Source organism: Symphalangus syndactylus, chromosome 4, assembly GCF_028878055.3.
Source record: "Symphalangus syndactylus isolate Jambi chromosome 4, NHGRI_mSymSyn1-v2.1_pri, whole genome shotgun sequence".
NCBI classification, from domain to species: Eukaryota; Metazoa; Chordata; class Mammalia; order Primates; family Hylobatidae; genus Symphalangus; species Symphalangus syndactylus.
This window is the reverse complement of record NC_072426.2, coordinates 42652074-42667711: the sequence shown is the minus strand read 5'-3', so window position 1 is coordinate 42667711 and position 15638 is coordinate 42652074. Positions and strand designations below refer to the sequence as shown.

General features: G+C 44.6%; 1 protein-coding gene across 10 annotated transcripts in view; it reads left to right on the top strand.

The window, feature by feature from the left end:
• PBLD (phenazine biosynthesis like protein domain containing) overlaps window positions 1–14733 on the top strand; it is a 53639-nt gene extending 38906 nt beyond the window's left edge. For 8 of the 10 annotated variants that reach the window (XM_055274506.2, XM_055274507.2, XM_063637196.1 and 5 more), the window contains 6 exons: window positions 3531–3640; window positions 3731–3760; window positions 6789–6877; window positions 7147–7325; window positions 10402–10464; window positions 11528–13159. In XM_055274506.2, the coding sequence (XP_055130481.1) occupies window positions 3531–3640; window positions 3731–3760; window positions 6789–6877; window positions 7147–7325; window positions 10402–10464; window positions 11528–11640 (584 nt within the window). In that variant the 3' untranslated portion in view covers window positions 11641–13159. Of the gene's footprint in view, window positions 1–3530; window positions 3641–3730; window positions 3761–6788; window positions 6878–7146; window positions 7326–10401; window positions 10465–11527; window positions 13160–14274 lie in introns of those variants that run through there. The other 2 variants (XR_010120290.1, XR_008657081.2) reach the window with 2 other exon arrangements.
• Window positions 14734–15638: the final 905 nt, after the last annotated feature.

The window sequence follows — 15638 nt, the reverse complement described above, 5'->3', positions numbered from 1 at the left end:
CAGACTGGTGTCAAACTCCTGGCCGCCAGTGATCCATCTGCATCGGCCTCCCAAAGTGCTGGGATTATACGCGTGAGGCACCATGCTTGGCCTCATTTTAAACTGGAGCTCTCTGGTCTTTGTGAAGCTTGCATGGGCAGAATTGTCATCTCATACGATATGAGATTGGAGACCAACAGGAACATTTCGCTCCAATTATTTCCGCTCCCACATTGAAATTCATTTCACAATAAGAGATTCTTCAATAAACTTTTTTTTTTTTTTTTTTTTTTTGAAATGGGGCCTGGCTCGGTTGCCCAGGCTGGAGTGCAGAGGCGGGATATCAGTTCACTGCAACCTCTGACTCCTGGGCTCAAGCCATCCTCCCACTTCAACCTCCAAAGTAGCTGAGACCACAGGTGCACACCACCACACCTGGCTAATTTTTGTATTTTTGGTAGAGACAGGGTTTTGCTATGTTGCCCAGGCTGGTCTCAAATTCCTGAGCTCAAGTGATCTGCCCACCTTGGCCTCCCAAAGTGCTGGGATTACAGGCATGAGCCACCATGCCCAGCCAATAAGAGCTTCTTTGTTCTGAATTTTAAAGATTCCTGGGTCCCCACTGTATACATTCACCTTAAGAGGAGTTGCAGCACCTTAATTCTGCCAGTTTCTGTCTTAGCTGCATTTAGTTTAATGGACAAAGATCAGGGCCTTGTGGGGATGGGACAGAGAAGAGATTCCTGGGAAATGCCCTAAAACAGGAGATGGAAGCAGCCACAAACAAGCATAGACAGCAAACGGAAATGGAAACAAGGAAAGAAACAGGATGATAGGACAGAAGGTCACTGTGGGGGATGGGCAAAACCCCGTCTCTACTAAAAATACAAAAATTAGCCGAGCATGGTGGCAGGCGCTGGTAGTCCCAGCTACTCAGGAGACTAAGGCAGGAGAATTGCGTGAACCTGGGAGGCTGTGGTTGCAGTGAGCCGAGATTGTGCCATTGCACTCCAGCCTGGGCAACAGAGTGAGACTCTGCCTCGAGGAAAAGAAAAAAAAGAAAGTAGGATTGAATAGAGGGAGAAATTGAACTGCAGAGTAGTAGCAACAAGGAAAGGCCTAGGCCAAATCCATGGGGAGCTCTAAAGCTGGACATTTTTTCAAGTAGTGTAGTTCTAAGTAGAGGCAAAGATTCAGGCCTTTTTACCCTCCATGGACCAGTTCCCAAAGCCTGGGAAAGATGTATGACTTTGGGCAAGGTAGCTCTACTCAGCCAAAGGTAACTCCAAGAGAGTGACTCAGTTGAGAGCTGTTGGCCACCAGCACTCTGGGCAAGCAGGGTCAGGGCCGGGTGTAGGCAGAGCCAGCAAGGCCCCAGCTTGCAGCTGAGAGCAGGTGCCTCCTTTCATTTTGTACCCTATGGTACTTCCTTGCTTCATGGAGTCCCAGTCCTGAGGCCATGGGTTGGACATAGAATATGGATCAGCACCCGACAGAGAAGGGGAACTTTGGGCTAAAGTATAAGATGAAGCATCTGTGGGATGAGCTAGAGTGAGAGGAGGAGCATCCCAGGCAGAGGCTAGCAAGTGCAAAGCCCCTGGGGCCTGTCTATATGATTGGCAGAAGATAAAGTTGAGAGGCCATATAATGTAATTCAATATACATTTTAAAAAGATGATTTTGTTATCTGTGGATAGGGGACATGTGCAAAGGCAAGCAAACATTCCGAAATGTTTAGGAATTGAGTCTTGAAAAATAGGATTTACTGAAATTAAATTGAGTGTCTTTTTGTTTCTGTTTTTGTTTTTTTGAGATGGAGTTTTGCTCTTGTCACCCAGGCTGGAGTGCAATGGCAAGATGTTGGCTCACTGCAACCTCTGCCTCCTGTGTTTAAGTGATTCTCCTGCCTCAGCCTCCCAAGTAGTTGGGATTACAGGTGCCTGCCACCACGCCTGGCTAATTTTTGTATTTTAGTAGAGATGGGGTTTTACCATGTTGGCCAGGCTGGTCTCAAACTCCTGACTTCAGGTGAACCACCCGCCTCAGCCTCCCAAAGCAAGATTGAGTGTCTTTTGAAAACTGGACTCCACGTGGGTTGGTTTGATGCTGAGGTTTGGAATAATAACATCCTGGAACCCCCCATAGGGCAGTCTTAAGGTTAGATAAGATAAGGTATGAAAAAATGCTTTGTAAATAATGTCTTACACAAATCGTAACGAGAAAAATTAAGCTTTGTGTTTCCGAATGTCAATTTTATGCTCAATGAAAGTTAATAAGCCAAAGTTCTTCACCTTTGACATGTGGTATAAGTTTTACAGAAATATTAAGGGAGAGAAAAGAATTAGGTCACCATTCTTTGTTTTCACTAAAAATGTTATACACACTGATAAGTAGCCCAAGTTGTATCAGTAACATGGGATGTCAGCATTTGTGGTGCATTCTTTAAATTACATTGTTATGTAAAAAGTTTGGTTCATTTAGGATAAACCAAATTTATTTCATATAAGACTGATATTTACAACTTAAATGTTTTGTTATTCCCTTGGCATATCTTAGACTAGAAGAGGTTATGACTCTATGGTTGTTGCTGCTGGATATTTTAAAATCTGTATTAGAAACATTATAGGCTGGGTGCAGTGGTTCACGCCTGTAATCCCAACACTTTGGGAGCCAAGGCGGGAGGATCACTTCAGTCTAGAACTTAGAGACCAGCCTGAGCAACATAGTGAGACCCTGTCTTTACAAAATATTTAAAAATTATCCAGGCATTATGGCTCATGCCTGTAGTCCCAGCTACTTGGGAGGCTGAGGTGGGAGGATTGCATGAGCTCAGGAGGTCAAGGCTGCAGTGAGCCAGTCCCCAGCCTGGTCAACAGAGTGAGACAGTTTCTCAAAGAAAGAGAAAACATTATAAATGGTAGGTTTAATGTATTAACCTCATTTTATAGATGAGGAAACTGAGATTTAAGGAGGCTGGCCAGGTGTGGTGGCTCACGCCTGTAATCCCAGCATCTTGGGAGGCCGAGGCAGGTGGATCACTTGAGGTCAGGAGTTTGAGACCAGCCTGACCAACATGATAAAACCTCGTCTCTACTAAAAAAACAAAAATTAGCTGGATGTGATGGTGCACACCTGTAATTCCAGCTTCTTGGGAGGCTGAGGTGGGAGAATCACTTGAATGTGGGAGGCAGAGGGTACAGTGAGCTGAGATCGCACCACTGCACTCTAGCCTGGGCAACACGGTGAGACCCTGTCTCAAGAAAAAAAAAAAAAAAAAGGAGACTAAGTTAGTAAGGGCACAGTAAGCAGTAAAGAGCTGGGATCTGAAGCCTTGAAGTATGACGCCACATCTGATCAGTTATGTTCTTGGTTCTCAAGTTAGAATCTAGTGAGAGTTTTCTCCATTTTAGACCCCAGCAACCCAAACCTCACTCCGTCATAGAAAAGGATGACATTACCAGAAAATCTAAGACAATGCAAAGGTGTTTGAAATGGACATGCACATATATGACAAAGTTTATTTCCTATTTCTTGATTCCTATTTTGGCCAGAAAACATGAATAGCATGCTCACGTTTGTCACTCTGAGTGGAGAACTAAGGGCCAGACGAGCAGAGGATGGCATCGTCCTGGACTTGCCTCTTTATCCAGCCCACCCCCAGGTCAGCTCTTTGTAATTATTGCCCTAAGCTGTGTACAACCGACAGCTCTCCTGTTTTATAATAATTTTGTTTTTTTCCCCCCCCATCTAGGACTTCCATGAAGTAGAGGACTTGATAAAGGTTGGTAAAAAGAATAAAACCTGAGCCTAGTTATTTGTTATTGTTTGCACGCAAAGATTTGGTATCATTTGATCCACAAAGACAGGCATTCTACCAATATAAATGTTACAGTGTTTCAGGTTTGAATTTTAATATTCAGTCTATTTGGTGAGAAGGTTGACCAGTTTTCCTTGGCTCCTGATTGTCAGTGCTGGCCCCCATGGTAGGATGGAGGGAAGAGACACTATTATGTGGCAGGCTGAAAGGCACAAAAGAACCAATGGAGATGGTTCTTTTGTGCCTTTCTTTTGAACCAAGAAGAGGGAGAATAGGATGTCTTAAGGAAATGTAAGTTTCTGGGAGGAGACCAGCCTTTAGGGAAATTAAGGGATGTTGAATTTCTGTGCTTCTCTAGCTAGAAGGAGAGGAATGGGCCCCGAGCATGACTGTGCAAGTTCAGGTGTGAAAGTTGGGAATTTCTGGCAGAAAGAGGTCATTCCATAAAATCCATACACACAAGGTGGAGGGAAAAAATGGAACCTTCCTGGCAGCTGTCAGTGTCCCCAGTTTCTGTAGTAAAGAATGGGACTGAGGTGGGGGAGGGCTGTGCTTTGATAGAGGAAACCAAGAAAGCATGAGTACCTTGCAGGTAAGACAAGATACGGAACATGGGCTCCTCATGGGGTCTGTGTGGGCATGGGGCTTAATAATATTAATGATGATGAAACATTTTGAGAGTCTTTCTGTGTGCAGTGCCACATGCTGAGCATTTCACTTGCATTGTCCATTTAATTCTCAATGTTTCTCAGTGAGGTAGGCACTGCAGTTGTCCCACGAAGGTTCTGCAGGGCCAGAGTAGCCCTGGACGACCAGGGGCTTGGTGTGTAGAGAAGAGAGGGCCCAGGTCAGGACCAGGGCAAGGGCTGTCATGAGAAAAATGATTCTGTAGCTTAGTCTATTGTGAGTACTACGTGGGTATTTCTCAGTGAATTTTTAACTACAGCATTTGTAATCTCTGTATTTGGCTTTATATATGTTTTCAAAGAATATAAACAAGCATGATGGATCCTGATTTTATACTCAGCCACACCCATGGCTTGGGTTTTGGAGACAAGCCAAATTTAAAAACAAACTGCTTTAAACATACTGGTAAGAAAGTGGAAAAAAACTTATAATGGTAGACCTTGTTCATGGTAGAAAGAACTCAACTTAGCCTCAGGGTCAGCATTTATTAAATGGGATAACAAAGGGTTGTAAGTATTGCCATTTTGTGTTCTTCCCTAGAAACTGGCAGTAAGAGTCCCAGCCAAGAATTAAACTTTTTTTTTTTTTTATTTGAGATGGAGTTCGCTCTTGTTGCCCAGGTTGGAGTGCAATGGCGTGATCTCGGATCACCACAACCTCCACCTTATGGGTTCTAGCAATTCTCCTGCCTCAGCCTCGCGAGTAGCTAAGATGACAGGCATGCACCACCACGCCTGGCTAATTTTGTATTTTTAGTGGAGACAGGGTGTCTCCATGTTGGTCAGGCTGGTCCTGAACTCCTGAGCTCAGGTGGTCCGCCCGCCTCGGCCTCCCAAAGAGCTGGGATTACAGGCGTGAGCCACCGCGCCCACCCCTAAACTTTTAAATCAATGTACGAACCCATGCAGATAAGGGCCGGGTTCGAGAGACTAAGGCTCTGGAGAACAGATGGGATCTGGCTGTAGGAGTTCCCATTTCTTGAGGAAGTTACGTTGGTCAGCCCATACTCACAGAGGCAGAAAGCCCAAGTACCACCCAAGGCAGAAGGAATTCTGGATGTGGGAACTGGAGTATCTTGGCCTCTAGCAAGGATTAGAGAACCTGAAGCCACCTAGTGACTACCATACAACTACCATGTAATTACCATCTGCTGGGCCTGGCAGCTGGGGTTGGTGCCAAAGGATGACTTGGTGGTGTGGGAAGGTGTTGTCTCCTCATAGTCCCCCTCAGTGCCCCAAGCCACCCTCAAACAAACATACAAACAAATGATGTTCCTGGATTTCAGCAAGATTATGTGCAGTCAGGTAGAGTGAACCAGGGTATCTTGAGAACATGTTATGTTATTGATCTGTCACATACAATCTGAGTGAAAGTGGTGTGCTTGCCAAGCAGAACAGCACAGGATGAGCCCTCTAGTCCCTCCTTCCAATCAAGCTGCTAGCCCTGAGTCCTTGCCATGTGTAATGTTCTAATTGCTGCTGCGGATACTCCACATATACGATTTTATTTAATCCTCACAGCTCTAAGAGGTGGACGTGAGGCCCCCCCCATCTCTAAAGATGATGGACAGTAGGGATTTAGAGCTTTTTCTCTGACCTTCTCAGACCTGGGTCAAGATATGTGTATGTGTGTGTGTGTGTGTGTGTGTGTATGTGTATGTGTATGTGTGTGTGTGTGTGAGATCTTTGGCCTTTCTAAGTCTCTTTCTCCTCTGTGGGGAGAAAACCTACTTGAAGGAGTTGTGCATTGAGGCACATAGTAGGCACTTGTGAGCAATGCCTATTTTTTTTTTCATTTTTTGAGACAGAGTCTCATTCTGTCTCTCAGGCTGGAGTGCACTGGTGCGATCTCGGCCAGTGATTCTTGGTTCACCAGGTTCGAGTGATTCTCTTGCCTCAGCCTCCCGAGTAGCTGGGATTACAGGAGTGCACCACCACGCCCGACTAATTTTTGTATTTTAGTAGAGATGGGGTTTTGCCATGCTGGCCAGCCTGGTCTCGAGCTCCTGACCTCAGGTGATCCACCTACCTCAGCCTCCCAAAGTGCTGGGATTACAGGTGTGAGCCACTGCACCTGGCCACAATGCCTGTTTTGAGGCTCACAGAGGCCTCTTTGGTATCCAGGAGACTGACCATCCTTGGGCAACACCTTAAGCTCTGAAACTGCACTAACACTCTTGGGGACTGGAGACGATGGGCATGCTTGGCTCACAGTGGATGCTCAATGAGAGGTCATTTCCCATTTCAGGGGATCAAGGACTTGGCCTAGGTCATGTCCCTGAGGAGTTTTTGGTCTGTCTCCACAGACTGCCATAGGCGACACACTGGTCCAGGACATCTGTTATTCTCCAGATACCCAAAAGCTCCTTGTCCGCCTCAGTGACGTTTACAACAGGTAAGATTTTTGGCTGCATCAGCACTTTGGGGAGGGCTGAGTACCCAGATTTATAGCTCTGCCTTAGTCTGGCTGTGCTGTGTCCAGTCAAACCATGATTTACACCGCCAGAGTGTTTCTTTCCCCGATAGGAAGACATTCCCACTTGTTCTTCCTTCCCCTCCTGTTAAGCTGTTTGAGCAAGCTGCACCCTGGCCTGTTTTACAGAGTCTGTGTGGTGAGTGGGCTGTGAAATGGGTTTGTCCTAATCCATCTTGTTTATGAACAAGGTCATTTCTGGAGAACCTGAAAGTGAACACGGAGAATCTGCTGCAAGTTGAAAACACAGGGAAGGTGAAAGGGCTTATTCTTACCCTGAAAGGAGAGCCTGGTGGGCAGACCCAAGCGTTTGACTTTTACTCTAGATATTTTGCACCGTGGGTTGGTGTGCCTGAAGACCCAGTGACAGGTACTTTTTACTTGAGCCCAGGGGAGGGTTAAACAATGGAAGAGGAGGATCACAAATAGTTATTTAAGTGCACTTCCTGTGACCTTTCAGGTGGCTTGGGTTTTGAGCTGACTTGTTCCTCTATCTTTCCCCATCCCTGCCATCCCTTCACTGAAGTCTTACATGAAAAACATAAAATAGAGCAGGCAGATAACAGGGTTAAACCTGAGTGTCAGACAGCGTGAGTTTACATTCCTAGCTTCCTAGCTCTTGACCTTGGGCAAGTGACTTGACTTTTAAAAGTCTCAGTTCCCTCCTCTATAAATTGTATATAATACCTCATAGGGCTATAAAAACACAATGCATGTTAAGGGCTTAATACAGTGCCTGGCACATGGTAAGTGCCCAATAACTACTAGCTATTATATTGTATTGTTATGTTTTTTTGAGACAGAGTCTCACTTCATCACCCAGGCTAGAACGGAGTGGCATGATCCCAGCTCACTGCAACCTCGGCCTCCCAGGTTCAAGCGATTCTCCTGCCTCGGCCTCCCTAGTAGCTGGAACTACAGGTGTCCACCACTACACCCAGCTAATTTTTGTATTTTTAGTAGAGATAGGGTTTCACCATGTTGGCCAGGATGGTCCCGAACTCCTGACCTCAAATGATCCCTCCTCGGCCTCCCAAAGTGCTGGGATTACAGGCATGAGCCACTGTGCCTAGCCAACTACTAGCTATTTTAATTATAACAACAAAACTAGCTCCTTGAGCCAACACTTCTAGATTGTCCACCACCTGGGAGCAGAGGGATGAGTCAAAGATAGGCAGAAATGTCATGACTTCTACTCTCACCCTCTTTGAGAACAGTGGGTTGCACTGCAAAGGACGAGAATGCTTGATGTGGGAGGATGGTGGGTGGGATGGTGAAGGGGCCACAGGCGGCTGGGCAGAGCATTCAAGGCCCCTGTTCTGGTCAGATGGCAGGGCCTGGATGGCTCAGTCACTCTCTGAGAAACAAAACGTGAAATTCAAAACTCAGCAAACAAGCACTTTTAAGATTCAGGAAAATGCCCAACAATATCCAAACAGTCCAGCTTCCCCATGGAAGAAAAGTTCCGAGCAGATTTGCACATGCACAGCTGCTTCACAAAGATTTTAATTGGCACAGAGTGAAAGTTTGTTTTTTTTGGTTTGTTTGTTTTTTTCCCCCTGTAATGCTTTTCTAGAGTATAAAGGCCTTTGGACTTTGATGACCAACATCTGAGTTTGCTTGGGACTGAAGGGTTTCTTGGGATACAGAACTTTCAGTGCTAAAACCAGAACAGTCTCAGGCAAACCAGGCAGGATGGTTGGTTGCCTTACTTGAACATCCCATAACCCTTTTTTTTTTTGCGCAGGCTGGAGTGCAATGGCACGTTCTCAGCTCCCTGCAACCTCCGTCTCCCGAGTTCAAGAGATTCTCCTGCCTCAGCCTTCCGAGTAGCTGGGATTACAGGCATCTGCCACCATGCCAGGCTAATTTTTTGTATTTTAAGTAGAGACAGGGTTTTGCCATGTTGGCCAGGCTGGTCTTGAACTCCTAGCCTCAGGTCATCCATCTGCTTCGGCCTCCCAAAGTGCTGGGATTACAGGCGTGAGCCACCACGCCTGCCCCATAACACTTAATAGGTTTTCCCAAACGAGAGGCTTTTCCTCCCCATCTTTTTCTTCGCAAAATATTTTTTCTGTCAGTTATTGCTGTATATTTTGTTATTTCATTTTAAAATCCAATCTCTAATCTAAATCTAGTGTACAAACGTGAAAAAATACCTCACTAAAAAAGTTCTTTTGGCGCCAAAAGCTCAGGAATGTTAGCTTGGTGGAAAATTTAGCCTTTTGGCCAGGTGCAGTGGCTCATGCCTGTAATCCCAGCACTTTGGGAGACCGAGGTGGGAGGGTTGCATGAGGCCAGGAGTTTCAGACCAGCCTAAGCAACATAAGGGAGACCCCGTCTCTACAAAAAAATTAACAAATAATAGTTAAAAGAAAAGAAAATTTAGCCTTTTTTCAGCATTGCCACCTTTCTTTGCATATGCACTCTGGGAAGAAGGAGATACTTTCCCTGGAAAGATGTTGAAAGACTTATGCAAGGCTGGGCGCGGTGGCTCATGCCTGTAATCCTAGCCCTTTGGGAGGCTGAAATGGGTGCATTAGTTGAGGTCAGGAGTTCAAGACCAGCATGGCCAACATGGTAAAACCCTGTCTCCACTAAAAATACAAAAATTAGCTGGGCCCGGTGGCTCATGCCTGTAATTCCAGCTACTCAGGAGGCTGAGGCAGGAGAATCACTTCAACCCAGGAGGCGGAGGTTGTAGTGAGCCGAGATTGTGCCACTGCACTCCAGCCTGGGCAACAGAGCGAGACTGTGTCTCAAAAAAAAAAAAAAAGTATTATGCAAAGGCCTTGATTCTCCTACCAAGGGCTAACAATGAGCTGGTAGACAAGAATTAAAACCTGCAGTCTAATTCAGCCTTAGGAAACTGTAAGGACCAGTCACAGTGGCTCATACCTGTAATCCCAGCACTTTGGGAGGCTGAGGCAGGTAGATCTCTTGAGATCAGGAGTTCAAGACTAGGCTGGGCAACATGGTGAAACCCCATTTCTACAAAAAATACAAAAATTAGCCAGGCATGGTGACATGCACCTGGAATTCCAGCTACTTGCGGGGGCTGAGGTAGGAGGATGGCTTGAGAACGGGATGTCAAGACTGCAGTGAGCCATGATTGTGCCACTGCACTCCAGGCTGGACAACAGAGCAAGACTGTGTCTCAAAAAAATAAAAATAAAAATAAAACAAAATAAAAAGAAAAAAGGAAAGAAAAGAAACTGTAAGACACATTTGATACATAATTTGGCAGAGTTTATCCATAAATTCTATATCTTCCTTTCTATCTCCTTTCATAATTCTACACCCTGCTGTGGCCTGGCCAACATAATGATTTAGGTGATCTAGAGTTTAGTCAAACTGGGTAATTGATTGTAATTGCTTAGAAATTTACCACAAAATCGCCTCTGTTTTCTTTGGGATTGTCTCCTAACTTTTCACTTCTTTTCGAGGGTCTGCACACGCTGTTCTCAGCAGCTACTGGTCCCAGCATCTGGGGAAGAAAGAAATGCATGGTAGGAGAGCTCTTTACCAATTTCCTTTTTATTTGCCTAATTCGAAGCTAGTGTTCCTTCTCATATGTAATATCCCCTTGAAAATGTAATAAAATGTTATGTATCACCCATGTGAAAATGAAAGGTTTTAAAATTCCTTCACCCTTAAAGATCCTCCACCCCAAACATCCTTCACCTCTGCCTCCCGCAACATACAGAGACTGTACAGACACAGACACAGACACAGTAGCTGCCCAATAAGTGTTTGTTGAATAAAATAGCTGTATAACTTTGGCCCAGAGAGGTTATTTATAATGTGATGGGTTGAGACTGGATGATCACCAAGGTTCCTTACTGCTATTGCTAGTCACAGGATTGAATCAAACAAATTACTTTAGAACCAAGTCCCCTAGTGATTAATGTATTGCTTAGAGGCAGAGAAAAATGATGGCAGCCGATGGAGGCTGCACTGCCCTGATCATCCAAGGAGGAGTCTGTGACCCTGATTTGGAGAGAGCAAGGTGGCTATTCATTTTCCTTGGCGAGTCTAATTATTCTCCTAAGTACTGAGCTCCTGGAAGGCTGAGGCTAGCCTCTTTTGTCTGCCTGGAACACGTGGTTGCTTGAATATGTTATGAGTGAATGAACTCCCTCTGTCCTATTCAGAGCTGAGAAGATGGGGGCCTTCTCAGGAGGGCTGAGACCACCCTTCTTCATCTTCTTAGAGTTATAGTCCTGACTCTATTGTTTCAAACATCTTTGCTTACTCCTGGAGAGAGCTGGGGAAGAAGCGATGAGTGCGGTGTGTCTGGGCCATTACAGGAATTAGTAGAGGAGATGGCCCAGGAAAAGGCTCAGGAAGGGAGTATGTGGAGCTGTGTGTTTTGTAGATCAAATTGAGTTTGTGGCTCTCTCAGTCTGCAGGAGAATGGGGATGGGAGTGGGCAGTACCATAAACAGATGAAGGAATTTATTCTTGAAACTGATCTGGGAGGACTGTAAGATTTGTAATAAGTCTTTCACTATGCTTTGTTAATTTAAAAGGGTGAAGATACTCTTAATTTGACTTGTTTGTTTTCTTTAGCGTTTCAGTGTTCCCGCCGAGGAGGAGAGCTGGGAATTTCACTTCGTCCAGACGGAAGGGTTGACATTAGAGGAGGTGCAGCTGTTGTTTTAGAGGGCACACTGACAGCCTAGAGGTGGTTATGCTGTGACGCTGCTGTCTCTAACCACCAAGTATTTTCTGCATAAAAAGAAATGTAAGGGGCTGCCTTTAGCAAATGTGCATAGTAGTCTACTTAATCCTCATGTTAAAAATTGAAAAATGGGCCAGGTACAGTGGCTCATGCCTGTAATCCTAGCACTTTGAGAAGCCACGGTGGGCGGATCACCTGAGGTCAGGAGTTCAATACCAGCCTAGCCAACATCGTGAAACCTCGTCTCTACTAAAAATACAAAAATTAGCTGGGTGTGGTGCCACATGCCTGTAATCCCAGCTACTTAGGAGGCTGAGGCAGGGAGAATCGCTTGAACCCAGGAGGCAGAAGTTGCAGTGAGCCGAGATCACACCACTGCATTCCAGCCTGGGTGACAGAGTGAGACTCCGTCCACACACACACACACACACACACACACAAAATTGAAAAGTGAAGACATTTTAATGGAGATTTAGTAATGCTTCCAGACTAATGAACTAATGGAGTTTTGGCTCCACTCATGAGTGTATTTGAAATGTAAGTAACCAGCTACAAAGAATAATGTCACTTCATTTGATTATGACTACCAATCAAGAGAAGGAGGAATACATTTCTGAGGAGTGAAACTAAACCATTTGAGCTTAAATGAGTACCTGATTTTGCAGCCGTTAAAATGAGTCAATAACTATGTGGAAATATAGAAAAATATTTTATAATACTAAGAAAGAAAGAGGACAGTAGGCCATAAAATGTTAGCAGTGTTATGCTATGTCTATATAAATAAGCATGGGCCATTAAAAATAGCAAACTGAAAACAGTTCATGTGTGGGGGACAAGATTAGAAGTAATTTTAATGTATCTAAGAAGTGATTTCCTTTATTGTTGTACTCGGGTACAAAGAATAAAAATCAGGACGAATCCAGAAAATTAAAACAAAAAAGTATGCATTAGGCTACTTCCTGTCGTAGTGAAATTAAACACTCAAAGTAATGTAATCTCAGCTGGGCCTGGCGGCTCATGCCTGTAATCCCAGCACTTTGGCAGGACGAGCCAGGAGGATCGCTTGAGCCTAGGAGTTCGAGACCAGCCTGGGCAACACAGCGAGAACCTGTCTCTATTAAAAAAAAAAGGAATGTAATTTCAATCTTTTTCTTGATATATGGCTTGAGAATGATAATGTAAAAGGAATTCTTCTCTTACTTCAATAAAATGGGTTTTAACATAACTTTAAATTCAGTTAAATGTACAATATTGAATACCTATAGTTGACTTTGGGATGAGGACTTTTTCAAGTCATTAAGAGTGTTTGTTTAAGGTGATCTCATTGATGGTAGTTCTCAGCCATCCCAAAAACTGCAAGCTAATCAGTCAGACATTCTTTAATGACCCCAATTTTTTCACTTTAATTGCTACCATGTTTTCTATTTTTACTGATTTTTGCTAAAGCATGTAAGAGTCAATTTATTATAGCAGTAATCTTGTGTTTCTCCTGATGTGCAATAAATCAATTATTCACCAGCTTTAATGCCTCAACTTAATGAGTAACCAGTGCCCCACCGCCCCCCCCAGACCTCACAGCTGATCACAACACACCCACGGGTCATGATACCAAGGGCGAGAATCACCAGAGGGTTTTCTTCCAATTTTGGATTTTCCTAACCTGAGACTGAACTATATGAATAAGTTTATATAAATGCACAGTTGAGAGGGCCTGAATTTGATCAGATCTGAATCTGATCTTTCAAATGTGTGCTAAATTCTTTTTTTTTTTTTTTTTTTTGAGACAGAGTCTTGCTCTGTCGCCCAGGCTGGTGCCATCTTGGCTCACTGCAACCTCCACCTTCCAGGTTCAAATGATTCTTATGACACAGCCTCCAAAGTAGCTGGGATTACGGGTGCCCACCACCATGACTGGCTAATTTTTGTATTTTTAGTAGAGATGGGATTTCGCCACATTGGCCAGGTTGGTCTCAAACTCCTGGCCTCAAGTGATCCACCCGTCGTGGCCTCCCAAAGTGCTGGGACTATAGACGTGAGCCACTGTGCCCGGTGGTGCTATATTCTTAATAGATATTTTTGGGAAAGAAGTCTCTGACATAACTCTGGATTCCTTTTCACGTGAAAGTTGTTATTTGTAGCACCTGACTTGATTTTTCATCATATATATATATATATATATATATATTTTTTTTTTTTTTTTTGAGACAGAGTCTGTCGCCCAGGCTGGAGTGCAGTGGCGCGATCTCGGCTCACTGCAAGCTCTGCCTCCCAGGTTCATGCCATTCTCCTGCCTCAGCCTCCCAAGTAGCTGGGACTACAGGTGCCCGCCACCATGCCCGGCTAATTTTTTGTATTTTTAGTAGAGACGGGGTTTCACCGTGCTAGCCAGGATGGTCTCGATCTCCTGACCTCGTGATCCACCCGCCTCGGCCTCCCAAAGTGCCGGGATTACAGGCGTGAGCCACTGTGCCCGGCCTCATCCTATATTTTCAAACCACATATTCACTTGTGTGATTTTTGTTTGAAATTGTCCAATGGATAGTTGAGTCCAAATAGTCAGAATACTGATTATGTTTTTTTCCATACATAGGCTGTTTATGTAAGAACACTGATTATGTTTACTGTGTTTCCTCAGCCTGCTGAAAGTGGACTCAGAGGCTGCAGTGCACATGTGTGTGGGAAGTAGCCACCAGGGAAGCAGCGACTGGGACAGGACAAGCACACCTGAATAAACAAAACATCTATTTATCTTTATATAAATATGCCTACATTTATGTAAAAATAAACATATTTAAACACTAAGGCCAGGCGCCGTGGCTCATGCCTGTAATTTTAGCATTTTGGGAGGCCTAGGTGGGTGGATCACTTGAGGTCAGGAGTTCGAGACCAGCCTGGCTAACATGGTGAAACCCTGTCTCTATTAAAAATACAAAAATTAGCTGGGTGCGGTGGAAGGTGCCTGTAATCCCAGCTACTCAGGAGGCTGAGGCAGGAGAATCACTTGAACCCAGGAGGCAGAAGTTTCAGTGAGCCGAGATTGCACCCTGCACTCCAGCCTGGGCAACAGAGCGAGACTGTCTAAAAATAAATAAATAAACAATAAAATCACATTTGGTCCTGACCTGTGCATGTGTAGTCAAATTCTAAATTAAATACAGTATGATGGGATTTTAATTCACCAAGTGGGGAAGCTTATCATGTCTTGATGACATCTACGATTTAAGTCCATTTTACCATTTTGCTGACTCTTCTTATTTTGGCTTCTTAGTCACTATGCAGCTTTTTAATGTTTGTTTGTTTCTTTGTTTTTAAGAGAAAAGGTCTTGCTCTTTTGCCCTTTCTTGTTGCCCAGGCTAGAGTGCAGTGGGGTGATCATAGCTCATTGCTGCCTCAAACTCCTGGGCTCAAGTGATCCTCCCACCCCAGTCTCCTGGGTAGCTAGGATTACAGGTATGTGCCTCCATGCCTAGCTAATTTTTGAATTTTTTGTAGAGACAGGGTCCTGTTATGTTGCCCAGTCTGGTCTTGAACTCTTGGCTTCAAGTGATCCTCCTGCCTTGGCCTCTCAAATAGTTGGCATTACAGGCATGAGCCACTGTGCCTGGCCAGCTTTTTATGTTTTTATACAAATATAAAAAGTGACATCTCTGGGTAGCAAGAGCAAAGAGAGTGAGCCTCTAGGATATATGCTGTACAGTGAGTTATCTGCTGATATGAGCAGGACAGGTTTGAGAGCCCTACTTCCAGATAGGTTTGTTCCTGCCTCTTCCACCTCTGCCCACCTCTTGCCTACCTGATCTTACTGAGAATGGCCAGAGGTGAATGCAGAGGGAGCTGTGTTTCTGCTTGTATTAGTCCATTTTCACGCTGCTGATAAAGACATACCTGAGACTAGGTAATTTATAAAGAAAAAGAGTTTAGTGGACTCACAGTTTCACATGGCTGGGGAGGCCTCATGATCATGGCGAAGGTGAAAGGCATGTCTTACATGGTGCAGGC